We start from the raw sequence: 13,453 nt of genomic DNA on the forward strand, positions 1-13,453 counted from the left end.
TTCATTCGATCTGATATTTTTTCTTTCGCCTCCTTGGAAATAAGTTACACATGATTGAAATACTGTACAGATTCATTGAATGTATCTTTCATTGTTCTATAGTCACACCCTTGGTATCAGACGTGTGGCCAGACAAACAGCAAGACACATCCATCAGCGATGAGTAGATTCCTGATAAGTGAAAAAAGGTGCCTAAGGGCTATGAGTTCAGTACTGTTTGCAAATGGCTGCCACACCCTTATGTCATTGTCTGACACAGTGTATGCAAGTCATACACACACACACTCGTACTCACACACAGACACAACCGCGCCCTAAAAGCCACACCATTCCCGACACGCACAGGCCCCTGCCAACACCACACCCTCAGCTCATAGACACACAAACACACAGAAGCTCCACGGCGGTGATTTGCTGTATGTACAAGAAAGCAGTTAGACATTTCTTATCTGTGCAGTGACACATTAAGACTGTGTCAATTCAGTGATGCGAAATGCGCTAAACTGTGTCCAATTGCTTCAATACATTGACAGCGGCATTCATATAGACGATATTGCCATAGTCAATATCAATATCATAGTCAAACCAGAATGAATGTTGACTGAATTATTTGTCTTCCAAAATTTAACAAAAGACAGGACCTGTTCCTATAAAAGTCTATTTTAATTCTTAATTTCTTAACTAATTCATCAACATGCTTTTTGAAAGATAGATTATCATCAATTCAGATGCCCAGATATTCATAAGCAAGGACACGATCAATGAGGGCACCATCCAACGTGCATATGCACAAATAAGCAGATACTGATTTTCCAAATCACGTAAAAATGTAAGTACTATACCCATTTCAGTTAATTTACATTACATTTAAGTCATTTAGCAGACGCTCTTATCCAGAGCGACTTACAAATTGGTGCATTCACCTTATGACATCCAGTGGAACAGTCACTTTACAATAGTGCATCTAAATCTTAAAGGGGGGTGAGAGGGATTACTTATCCTATCCTAGGTATTCCTTAAAGAGGTGGGGTTTCAGGTGTCTCCGGAAGGTGGTTCAACAAATAATGGAAAATTGAAGCTCTGACAGAGCCTGGTCAGCTGTGGGGCAATAGCATACACCAGTGTCATCTGCATACAGGCGAAAGTATATATATATATATTTATTTAACAGATTAACAATATTGGTTTATGTAAATAGTGAAAAGAACTGGAACAAGAATCTATCCCTGTGGGACACCCTTTGTCATGTCCAGAAAACATGACTTAATACCATGAATAAATACACACTGTGTTCTGTCCTTTAAATAATTTTTCAAACCAGCTACATGCAGCCTGGTCCAGGTCAATTGACGAAAGCATCCGAGTGATCCAAGGCTTTAGACAGGTCAATAAAAAGGGCCGCACAATGTTTCTGCTTGTAACATGACTGGTGAACATTTAGAATACATTTCATAGTTAGGATCGAAGTTAAGAATGGGATCTAAGTTAAGAATTTACGAAGGACTCAACCATTTTTGCTAGACAAGAGTTTGAAAATGGGGCGATCATTATTTAATTCACACAGGTCACCACCTTTGTGAAACCTTTGTGAAACCTTTGTGAAGGGGTAGTATGTGAAGAGGGAGTATATCTCCAGACCCTGGGGATGGTACCAGAAATAATTGAATCTGACATGCTTATACTCAAGTCAGAAATAGCAGTCCTGGCTACTTGAGCCAACAGCTTTGCCAGTGACAGCCCAGTAACCTAGCTAGTCGGAACTACCCGGGGCTAGTCTGCTAACGTTATTTCCAGGATCCAGCTAACAGTGTATTAACAGCAGCACAAACATTGTTGTTCCAAACTAAAACACTACAATTAAATGGGTCTTAAAAAGTATAAAACAGAGAAGCACTCTATCGCCACTCTCAACTTCCGGGTCACGTGACAAACCAATACGGTGAACCCAACATTGAAATTCAGAGGAAATAATGTAACCTACGTACTTTTCTAATACACTTCTGAACATGTGCAGTCAAGATCTGGCTGCTTAACTAATTTGGAGGGTGAACGAGGGGATTTTTCTGAATCTTTTTTTAGGATCATGAATGCAGCAGTTGAAAATAAGTGTTGCATCTCATTTTGAGAATACACTGGCATGTTTCACTGCACAGTTAAGAAACATTGTGGCATCTATAGGAATTCTTTCAAAGTTCATAGTTTTGTGCATAACAGTTGCTGAGATCGCATATTTCATTTCTTTTAATGTACTTTCAAGATGATCATTTAATCAATAATGCTTTATAAAACAGTGTTTCACAATCAATAGACAAGGCAGAAAATGCAACCATAACATAACTGGGTTGTTCTGCCAATTAAGTGTCTTTTCAGTGTAACTTAGTGAAAACAAACTTGAGTTCACATAATTTGAACAGTCATAAAGAGCACATGTTCAACTTAGTAAAAAACTAGTTTTCCCATCTAAAGAGGTTAAATAAAAAATGACCATAATGCCTATTAAGTTCACAATAAAGTAACAGGGTTGTCAACTTGATCAGCCATTCATTTTAAGCTTGTGTGCAACAAGGAGATGAAATTGAATGCAAAATTCACCCAAAATACATTGTTTAACCATTTCTAGAGTGTCTTTCTATGGGTAACAGGGTTGATGTGATATGCTCGACCCACTCAGTTTTTCACAACAAAACATAAAACTGGCCAGATGAGTCGAACCTGCTCACCTGCTTTGACATTCAATGTTTTATATATATAATTTCAAAAGGAATAGTTACACTATATTAAATCAAGAGTTAATTTCACGTAAGTTATCTTTTTTTGTTTAAACCTTAAAAGGAAAATCCCTTATCACATTAAATAATCTTTAGAAATTACTTTGTTAAAGCAAAACAATGACTAGTGCTTTACAATGATGGTGGAAACTTGGAGACATTTTGGGGTTAATTGGGTTAAAATCTGCCTAGAAGTCACAGAGGGTGCACGGTGGGACAGGTCAAAACGCTGAACTACGGCAATTTAACAAGTCTTCATTCATAGAAAAAAATTCTGTGGATACAATTCTCCATGTAGACTATAGTAAAGCAGAGTTTATTTAATATTAAAGGCTTTTAAAATGCAATATTTGTGCACATTGACATATGTATTTTTAAAGCACTCATTTCATGTGACGACCCAACTAATACAACTGTCCTAAATGTCCCTAAATACTAAATAACCTCCAGATAAAACTACATGGCGGAGCAGACTGGAGTAGATTCATGAGAAACACGGTCACGGTGTTTCTGTACATTGCATTTGCGGAAATGAGTCAGCATGACATTCAATACAATCAACTGAAGAGTTCCCGTAATTATTTTTTATTACTTCAATGTTACGATTGAATTTACAGGCACTTGGGTAACAAGCTGGGTTCTCTCGGGTCCTTACAAATGAAATGTTTCAGTGACTAGGTGCCTTGTATTGTATTGTACTGTACGACAGAACAGAAGATGCACTCCATAGCCAAAAGACCACAAACGGATTGTGCAACACATACATATCATCATCTACGGGAACAAAATAATACAAATACTTGAGACATTATAAATTAGAAATACTGTTTTATACATCAAACAGTATGTGCTGCACATCCGTCCACAGCAGCGTGGTTACCTGGAGGAGTAATAGAGGCTAAAAGATGGTTCACTGCAGAGGAGATCGTTTCAGTCTCCGCCACACCATCTATAAAATTAGGTAAAAAGTTAGCTAAACAAAACTAATCAAACAGATAACATGATAGAAGGAATAAAAGGAAAGGAGTGAGTATTGGTGTATTGAAGATATGAGCGATGTTGAATGGGAACTGGGAAAGACTAGTAGTTTCCAGGTTATAGCCTATTCATTTGTATGGAGGCTGGCTGACAGATGTTCTGGCCCCGTAGACAAAATCCCTGCTGTTCTCCTGAAATGCAAGGACACCATGTAGTGAACGTGCGAAGAGACGAGTGTATGTCTGAAATGTAATGCAAAGTGTGCAATACACGTGATGCCTTCGTTAGGGACTAAGTGATGTGAAGATGACAATCACATAGTAAGGCACAAAACACTAACAAAACAAAAAAATGGGTTAACTTGCAACTTGTGACCAATCTTATTTTTTTGGAGACAAGCGTATAAATTCAGTCAAATGAAACGTTCGGCTTAGTGTAGACAAATGGCTTCTTTAGGGCCATCCACACACACACACACACACACACACACACACACACACACACACACACACACACACACACACACACACACACACACACACACACACACACACACACACACACACACACACACACACGTGTCCTGATCTTGTCAGTCAAAGGTTCTTGTTATAAAAGCATTCATCAATTAACTTGTGACCACCCACTGGGAAGTAAACAAATGAATAATGGCAGGGCTATGAGGCAACAACACTGAGCCATGTATACAAGCAAGCATATTATACCACAGAACTTATCATATATATTTATATATTATGTGGAGGTTTCAGTTGATTGTTTTTGTGATAGAACCTATATGAGGTGGCTGTTGGGTCTTGGGTTTAACAAATCAGCCAGCCCTGAATCATTTAAGCATATATTTACACAAATAACAGTTCCTCACTCTTCATCAGAATAAAAAAACATTCACACAAAAATATAACATTTGAAATCATTATTAGCACCAGTGTATCAGATAAAGTCTTGCTACGCAAATGTACAAAGTTGCATAGTGTAGAATGTTGCCTTGTAGTGTAGAATGTTAATGTGTGATTTGCAGCAAACCTGTATTAAGCAGCAGCTTCGGGAGGAAAAAAAACAAACTAAAATCATGATTTGTAGTGTTAAAATAAATGATTCAAATGATATTTAACCATGATGTTTCACTGGGCAGTAGAGGCCCGTCTCAACTGGCAAACTTATCAGAGACATTTTAAAAGACCCACAAGCTGGTTTCATTCGACAGCTTTTCAGTTGTGCATGTGGAACAGAATAGTTGTGTTGAATACTGTAAAAATGTATAATAATAACAGGAATACTTTCTCCATGCAAGACATGTAGCTTTGGGAGCAAATGGAGGCAAAGCGAACAGAAACTTAAGGATTCCTTCACGGCTTGTTTAAAAAAAAAAAAAGGTTGATAACACAGAGGATGGTACATATGCATTGAAAGTTTCTCAATACCTTCAAGCAAAAAAAAAATATACATTTCACAGACAAACCATTCCCAACATGCCCTTGGGTCTAAAATGATGGGTAAGGATAACTTGTTTGACACCATATCAGATTAAAAAAAGGTATATAATAGGAACGGTCTGGAGGTGGTGCAGTCATGTGGCTTTTCTGGAGTGAGGTAAGCCACACCTCTCCTAACCTGCTGCACCTATAAGGAGAATGGATACGCCGTTTTTAACAACAGTTCATTTCAGGTTCTGCCGCTTATGCTCTTCCTTTCTTTAAAAACATCAAACTTGGCTTAAATTGGCTTCTTGCTTAAAAAAAGACAAACTGTTTTGGTAAAACGGTGGCATTCTGCCCGAGTGTTAGATGTGGGAAGGAGTGGTACAGGGGTCGGGATATGAGGAAGGGTACAGGGGTCGGGATATGAGGAAGGGTACAGGGGTCGGGATATGAGGAAGGGTACAGGGGTCGGGATATGAGGAAGGGTACAGGGGTCGGGATATGAGGAAGGGTACAGGGGTCGGGATATGAGGAAGGGTACAGGGGTCGGGATATGAGGAAGGGTACAGGGGGTCGGGATATGAGGAAGGGTACAGGGGTCGGGATATGAGGAAGGGTACAGGGGTCGGGATATGAGGAAGGGTACAGGGGTCGGGATATGAGGAGTGGTACAGACGGGATATGAGGAAGGGTACAGGGGTCGGGATATGAGTCGGGGGCGGAGATAGAGGGGGTTAAGCCCGTTCTATGGATGGGGTGTTGAAGCAGCCGTTGGGTAACGTGTTCTTGATGTCGTTGAGGTTGGCGATGTCAGACTGGATCTCCTTGATCTGCCTATTGTAGTCAGTGATCATCTCCTCCTGGCTCTTGGCCACGTCGTTCAGCTCCGACAGCTTGCGGTCCAGGTCGCTGTTCGCCATCTTGTCTTTGGCCTGCTTCAGCGACCCCTCAATCAAGCCCAGCTTGCTCAAGTCCACCGTGTCAATGTTGCCTGAACCGGAAAAGAGGTGTAAGCTTTGCCTCAATGATTTAAGTACAGTCATTTTCACTTGTGCATGTAAAACCCTGAATGATGGAATATTGTTTGGTTACACACGATGCACAAGCCAGAAACAATAACAGAACAGAATCACAAGACAATTATATCCCTCTGTTTGTATTTTTATACCTACAGAAAAAACCCACTCACCCAGTGACTTAAGCAGGTCGTTGATGGTGTTGAGAACGGTCCTGACTGCACTCTTGGCTTTCCGAGCGTTGTCCTCAGCTTCCTTCGCATTGTCTGATGCCTGAAATACCAAAACAACATAGTTGACATGTCAGGGTCAGGATTCCAGACCACAACGAAGATCGCTGTAACTCAGTAAACACTTGTGAGGTCCTTTAACCTTCAGTAGCTTGCTCATCCACTTCCTATTGTGTATTGTTTAGTCCCATTGTCTCTAAACAACTTTAACAAGGACTACAAACATTTTGCAACTCTAGCTCTGTGCACACAAACACGCAGAGCACATGGGGCTGATTTCCAACCCAAAGAGATCTTCTAGGAATTCCTAAGTATTGGGTTCCTACGATTCTGAGAATTTAATGATATCAGTGGATTTAAACAGAGCCCCAGATACAGAGCATGAGTCCCAAATTACACCATATTCCCCTATTTAGTACACTACTTTTGACGAGAGCCCTATGGGCCCTGGTCAAAAGTAGTGCACACCACAGGGTGCCATTTGGGACGCACACAGACAGACACGCACCATGCTAGCCATCATCATGTCCTGGTCGGCCTCAGCCTTCTTCTTGGCCAGCTCTGCCTCTGCTGCACTTAGCTGGTCCATCATGTTATTGACCTCACCATCCAGCTTCCTGGTGTCCTCAAAGGCCTTCTCTGCATCCGCCTTGGTCTTAGCAGAGCCCTGTGGGGTCCACAGGCAGAGGGGGACAGAGAGGGCTTAGTGATGTTGACAACTTGAAAGTAGGTATTACATTAATTATAGGTTTAATAGTTTATTACAGTATGTGAAACATCAGATGAAAGGGGGACAAAGAGGGTTTATTATTTTATGTGAAACATCACATTAAATTACCATAAAAACAAATCAACAAAACATTTAATCTACTGAGACACCATTTATATATACACTTTATATCAAGAGGCCACATATACGATGGTCATAATGTATCGAGTTATAATATAACACAAATATAATGTACCTTCTGCACAAGGCTGGCTATCTTCTCAGCCTCCTCCGCCTTGCTCTTGGCCTCCTTTGCGTCTGCGTCTGCATTGCCTAGCGCCCCCTCAGCCTGCTTGGTCTTCTCATTGGCTGCAGCGATGGTGGCGTTGATCTCTGGGATTCTCTTCATGGCGTTCTCAGCTGCTGTCTTGTTGTCGTTCACCCTCTTGTCAAAGTCTGTGTTGACAATGGAGAAGGAAAATGAGAAGACAGATTGATTACATATCTTATATGTGAAAGAAATACTGGTGACTCACTACTTTACATTATACTATTATTATAGCATTCCCTTTAACATCCATCTGAGATCCTACATACTAGTCTGGATACGCTTTTCACTGTTACCATTCAGAATAAAATAAGCCCCTGATCTAACGTTTGTATGGGGTAGAGAGGGACCCTTCTCTGGCCTCCCTACCAGTCCTGTTCCTACGTACCTCTCAGATTTCCCAGAATGTCTTGGGCCTCCTGGTAGGTGGACCTTCCCTTGTTGGCAGCCTCCTCAGCCAGCGCCTTGGCAGCATCAGCACGAGCCAGCAACTGATCTGCAGTCTGGACAGACAGACAGAGAGACACAGACAGAGAGACACAGAAAGACACAGACAGACAGAGACAGACAGAGACAGACAGAGACAGACAGAGACAGACAGAGACAGACAGAGAAAAACCAGACACAGATGGGGGAATCAGTCATCAGTGAATTTAAACATATTTTTCTGGGTGCTCCTAACTTTTCTTAGCTAGGAGCACCAGTCCTACCAATGAAACATGTTAATTTAGAGCCATGCATACTACTCAATTAATTTGAATAATTCTGGCATCATGGCTTGCTGATTTTCACTATACTTAGTGGCTGAACGAGTGAGGAGACCCATAAATACTGTGGTAATTTGTTACTTATGCAACGTGGTCATTTTCAATTTCATGCCTCCTTTAATGGCGGCAGGGTAGCCTAGTGGTTAGAGTGTTGGACTAGTAACCGAAAGGTTGCAAGTTCAAATCCTCGAGCTGACAAGGTACAAATCTGTCGTTCTGCCCCTGAACAGGCAGTTAACCCACTGTTTCTAGGCAGTCATTGAAAATAAGAATTTGTTCTTAACTGACTTGCCTGGTAAAATAAAGGTAAAAATAAATAAATAAAAAAAAATAAAAAAATGAGGCACCCTAAAGCTAATCTTAAGACGGAGACAGACTCCAGTTTTTTTTAATGTAGGAAACCACCACCGTACGAGGTTTACATGCGAGGCATAGATCACATGTTGATGTTTGTCTATTTAGAGCAAAGGTTATAGACAAGAAAGAGAAAGTAAAAAAGGTAGTGTTGCAAAAACTGGTAATGTTCCCAAACTTTCCATGGGCCTCATTTATAAATGTTGCTTACGTACAAAACATGCAATCGGCAGTTTTCACGCAAAAGTTGACATTTATAAAAACCTGAATTTCACATGAGAATGCGCATAACTCCTCGCAAACCTTAAACTTTACGTACAATATCTAGTGGTTGAAGTATTGCATTGGAGGCAAGTAAGTAGGCATGTAAATAGGCATATTTTGTGCAAATGGGGGATGTGATGACACGCTATTGAAAATAAAATAAAAAACAGGAGCCATTTGCCGCTGTGTGTTTTATTTTTGGAACCTAGAATAATTAGACATAGGAATCTATTTCCTATTTATTTAATTTAGGTCTGCCTGAGGCTAGTGAACATGCAACATTTTATAAAATATTCTGGTCCCTCAGAGTTGCCAGTGAGCTCGAGACAGACACAGCTGTAGGCTATTTGTGCAAGGGTTAAGAAGCAGCGCTAGACTTTGGCAGGAGATCACCGGAGCGGAGTACAGGCACGTCAAATTTTTACAGAGCTTGATTTGGCCTCTGCATGTTTCGCAATTCCGTCACACCGCCCATATAGAGCCTCCGACCACATTTTCGGATCAAGCATACATTTTATTCTAAGCCTCCGCAATGGATGGAGATGGACACGCACACACATTACAGGCTCAAATGGCCAGAAACAAAGAACTTTCTTCTGAAACTCGTCAGTCTATTCTTGTTCTGAGAAATGAAGGCTATTCCATGCGAGAAATTGCCAAGAAACTGAAGTACAATGCTGTGTACAACTCCCTTCACAGAACAGTGCAAACTGGCTCTAACCAGAATAGAAAGGGGAGTGGGAGGCCCCAGTGCACAACAAGACAAGTACATTAGAGTGCCTAGTTTGACAAACAGACTCCTCACATGTCCTTAACTGGCAGCGTCATTAAAAAGTACCCGCAAATCACCAGTCTCAACGTCAACAGTGAAGAGGCGACTCTGGGATGCGGGCCTTCTAGGCAAAGTTGTAAAGAAAAAGTCATATTTCAGGCTGGCCAATAAAAAAAGATTAAGATAGACAAAAGATCAGACACTTGACAGAGAAATTTAAGTTTGAGGTGTACGGATCACAAAGAAGAACATTCATGAGATGCAGGAAAAATGAAACGATGCTGGGGGAGTGCTTGACGCCATCTGTCAAGCATGGTGGAGGCAATGTGATGGTCTGGGGGTGCTTTGGTGGTGGTAAAGTGGGAGATTTGTACAGAGTAAAAGGGATTTTGAAAAGGAGGAAGGCTATCACTCCATTTTGCAACACCATGCCATACCCTGTGGACGGCGCTTAATTGGAGCCAATTTCCTTCTACAACAGGATAATGAGCCAATGCACAGCTCCAAACTAAGAACTATTTAGGGAAGAAGCAGTCAGCTGGTATTCTGTCTATAATGGAGTGGCCAACACAGTCACCGGATCTCAACCCTATTGAGCTGTTGTGGGAGCAGCTTGACCGTATGGTACGTCAGAAGTGGCCATCCAACTTGTGGGAGATGCTTCAGGAAGCATGGGGTGAAATCTCTTCAGATTACCTCAACAAATTGACATCCTGAATGCCAAAGGTCTGCAGGGCTGTAATTGCTGCAAATTGAGGATTCTTTGACAAAATCAAAGTTTGGACAATTATTTCAATTAAAAATCATTAATTATAACCTTGTCAACGTCTCGACTATATTTTCTCCTCATTTTGCAACTCATTTCATGTAGGTTTTCATGGAAAACAAGGAGATTTATAAGTGACCCCAAGCTTTTGAACAGTAATATATATTATATATTTGAAAATAGTACACTCAGAAGGTATTCAGACAGACGCCTTGACTTTTTCCACATTGTTACGTTACAGAGAAACAAATCCTCAGCAATCTACACACAATACCCCATAATGACAAAGAGATTTAGACGTGCAAATGTATAAAAAAAAAAAAAACGGAAATACCTTATTTACGCAAGTATTCAGAACCTTTGCTATGAGACTCGAAATTGAGCTCAGGTGCACTCTGTTTCCATTGATGCTCCTTGAGATGCTCCTATCACTTGATTGGAGTCCACCTGTGGTAAATTCAATTGATTGGACATGATTTGAAAAAGGCACAGCTGTCTACATAAGGCTCCACAGTTGACAGTGCATGTCAGAGCAAAAAACAAACCATGAGGGCAAAGACAGCATTACGTCGAGGCACAGATCTGTGGAAGCGTACCAAAACATTTCTGCCACGTTGAAGGTCCCCAGGAACCGTGGCCTCCATCATTCTTAAATGGGAGAAGTTTGGAACCACCAAGACTCTTCCTAGAGTTGGTCGGCCAGCCAAACTGAGCAATTGGGGGAGAAGGGTCTTGGTCAGGGAGGTGACCAAGAACCCGATGGTCACTGACAGAGCTCCAGAGTTCCTCTGTGGAGATGGGAGAACCTTCCAGAAGGACAACCATCTCTGCAGCACTCCATCAATCAGGCCTTTATGGTAATGGCCAGGCAAAAGCCACTCCTCCGTAAAAGGCACATGACATCCCGCTTGGAGTTTGCTAAAGGCCACCTAAAGACTCTCAGAACCATGTGAAACAAGATTCTCTGGTCTGATGAAACCAAGATTGAACTACTTGTCTTGAATGCCAAGCTTCATGTCTGGAGGAAACCTGGCACCATCCCTACGGTGAAGCATGGTGGCGGTAGCATCATGCTGCAGGGCATGTTTTTCAGCGGCAGGGACTGGGAGACTAGTCAGGATCAAGGCATAGATGAACGGCGCGAAGTTCAGAGATCTTGATGAAAACTTGCTCCAGAGCGCTCAGGACCTCAGACAGGGGCGTGGGGTGACCTTTCAACAGGACAATTACCTTAAGCACACAGCCAAGCCAACACAGCCAAGCCAACGCAGGAGGGCTTCGGGACAAGTCTCTGAATGTTCTTGAGTGGCCCAGCCAGAGCTCGGACTTGAACCTGATCAAACATCTCTGGAGAGACCTGAAAATTGCTGTGCAGCGACGCTCCCCATCAAACCTCACAGAGCTTGAGGATCTGCAAATAAAAATGGAAGAAACTCCCAAATACACGTGTGCCAAGCTTGTAGCCTCATACCCAAGAAGTTCTGAATACGTTTGTAAATGTGATATTTCCGTTTTTTTGCTTTGTCATTATGGGGTAGTGTGGAAATTGATGAGAAAAAAACTAAACAATTTAATATATTAAAATAAGGCTGCAACCTAACAAAATGTGGAAAAAGTCAAGGGGTCTGAAAACTTTCCGAATGCACTGTATCTAGTTGTTACTGATCGAATAAAACAATCTCGGTGACCTACAGCCTAACGATCAAACAATCGACTAATTGGGGTCCAACTAAACAAAATATATATTAGTCTTTTGCATAGAAGTGTGAGCAGTAGCATTTACTTAAATTGTTTTGAATATACAATCAATCTTGCAGAATGCGCAATGTACGACATGCAGGGGGAACCAGCCATGTTGCAGACACCGATGTCGTGCTCCTGGACAAACTAAACAGCCTTTGCCCGCTTTGAGGATAACACAGCGCCGCTGACGCGGCCCGCTCCCAAGGACTGTGGGCTCTCCCTCACGTCGGCCACAGAGAACAAGACATTTAAGCTTGTTAACCCTCGCAAAGCTCCCGGCCCAGTCGGCATCCATAGCCTGTGTCCTCAGAGCATGTGCAGACCAGCTGGCTGGAGTATCTTCGGACATATTCAATCTCTCCCTATCCCAGTCCGCTGTTCCCACTTTCTTCAAGATGTCTACCATTGTTCCTGTACCCAAGAAAGCAAAGGTAACTGAACTAAATGACTATCGCCCCGGAGCACTCACTTCTGTCATCACGATGTGCATTGAGAGGCTAGTTAAGGATCATATCACCTCTACCTTACCTGACACCCTAGACCCACAACAATTTGCTTACCGCTCCAATAGATCCACAGACGATGAAATCGCCATCGCACTGAACATTGCCCTATTCCATCTGGACAAGAGGAATACCCATGTAAGAATGTTGTTCATTGACTATAGCTCAGCCTTCAACACCATAGTACCCTCCAAGCTCATCATTAAACTTGGGACCCTGGGTCAGAACTCCGCCCTGTGCAACTGGGTCCTGACCTTTGACGGGCCACCCCCAGGTGGTGAAGGTAGGAAACAACACCTCCACTTCGCTGATCCTCAACACAGGGGCTCCACAAGGGTGTGTACTCAGCCCCCTCCTGTACTCCCTTGTTAACCCATGACTGCGTGGCACGCACGCCTCCAACTCAATCAAGTTGGCAGAAGACAACAGTAGTAGGCCTGATTACCAACAAAGACTAGACAGCCTACAGGAAGGAGGTGAGGGCCCTGGCAGAGTGTTAGCAGGAAAATAACCTCTCCCTCAACAAAACGAAGGAGCTGATTGTGGACTTCAGGAAACAGCAGAGTGAGCACACCCCTATCCACATCGACATGATCGCAGTGGAGAAGGTGGATAACTTCAAGTTTCTCGGCGTACACACCACTGACAAGTTGAAATGGTCCAACCCCACAGACAGTGTGATGAAGGAGTCAGATCTTTTTTTGTCTTGACCCATAAACAATCAAACCTTTACAGATGCACATTTGAAAGCCTGCTGTCGGTCTGTATCACCGCCTGGTACGGCAATTGCACCACCCGCAACCGCAGGGCTCTCCA

The 13,453-nt window shown here is 42.3% G+C and overlaps 1 protein-coding gene across 1 annotated transcript in view; it reads right to left on the minus strand.

Annotated features, from left to right (window-relative positions):
• Nucleotides 1–3,337: 3,337 nt before the first annotated feature.
• The window catches only part of LOC124009311 (laminin subunit gamma-1-like), a 73,340-nt gene continuing 63,224 nt past the window's right edge, over nucleotides 3,338–13,453 (minus strand). The window contains exons 24-28 of the mRNA XM_046320977.1: nucleotides 7,857–7,971; nucleotides 7,397–7,596; nucleotides 6,940–7,098; nucleotides 6,375–6,474; nucleotides 3,338–6,176 (exon numbers count right to left, since the gene is read on the minus strand). Coding sequence (XP_046176933.1) covers nucleotides 5,920–6,176; nucleotides 6,375–6,474; nucleotides 6,940–7,098; nucleotides 7,397–7,596; nucleotides 7,857–7,971 — 831 coding nt within the window. The 3' untranslated portion in view covers nucleotides 3,338–5,919. The remainder of the gene's footprint in view (nucleotides 6,177–6,374; nucleotides 6,475–6,939; nucleotides 7,099–7,396; nucleotides 7,597–7,856; nucleotides 7,972–13,453) is intronic.

The sequence above is a fragment of the Oncorhynchus gorbuscha genome, linkage group LG22 (genome assembly GCF_021184085.1).
Source record: "Oncorhynchus gorbuscha isolate QuinsamMale2020 ecotype Even-year linkage group LG22, OgorEven_v1.0, whole genome shotgun sequence".
Taxonomy (NCBI): domain Eukaryota; kingdom Metazoa; phylum Chordata; class Actinopteri; order Salmoniformes; family Salmonidae; genus Oncorhynchus; species Oncorhynchus gorbuscha.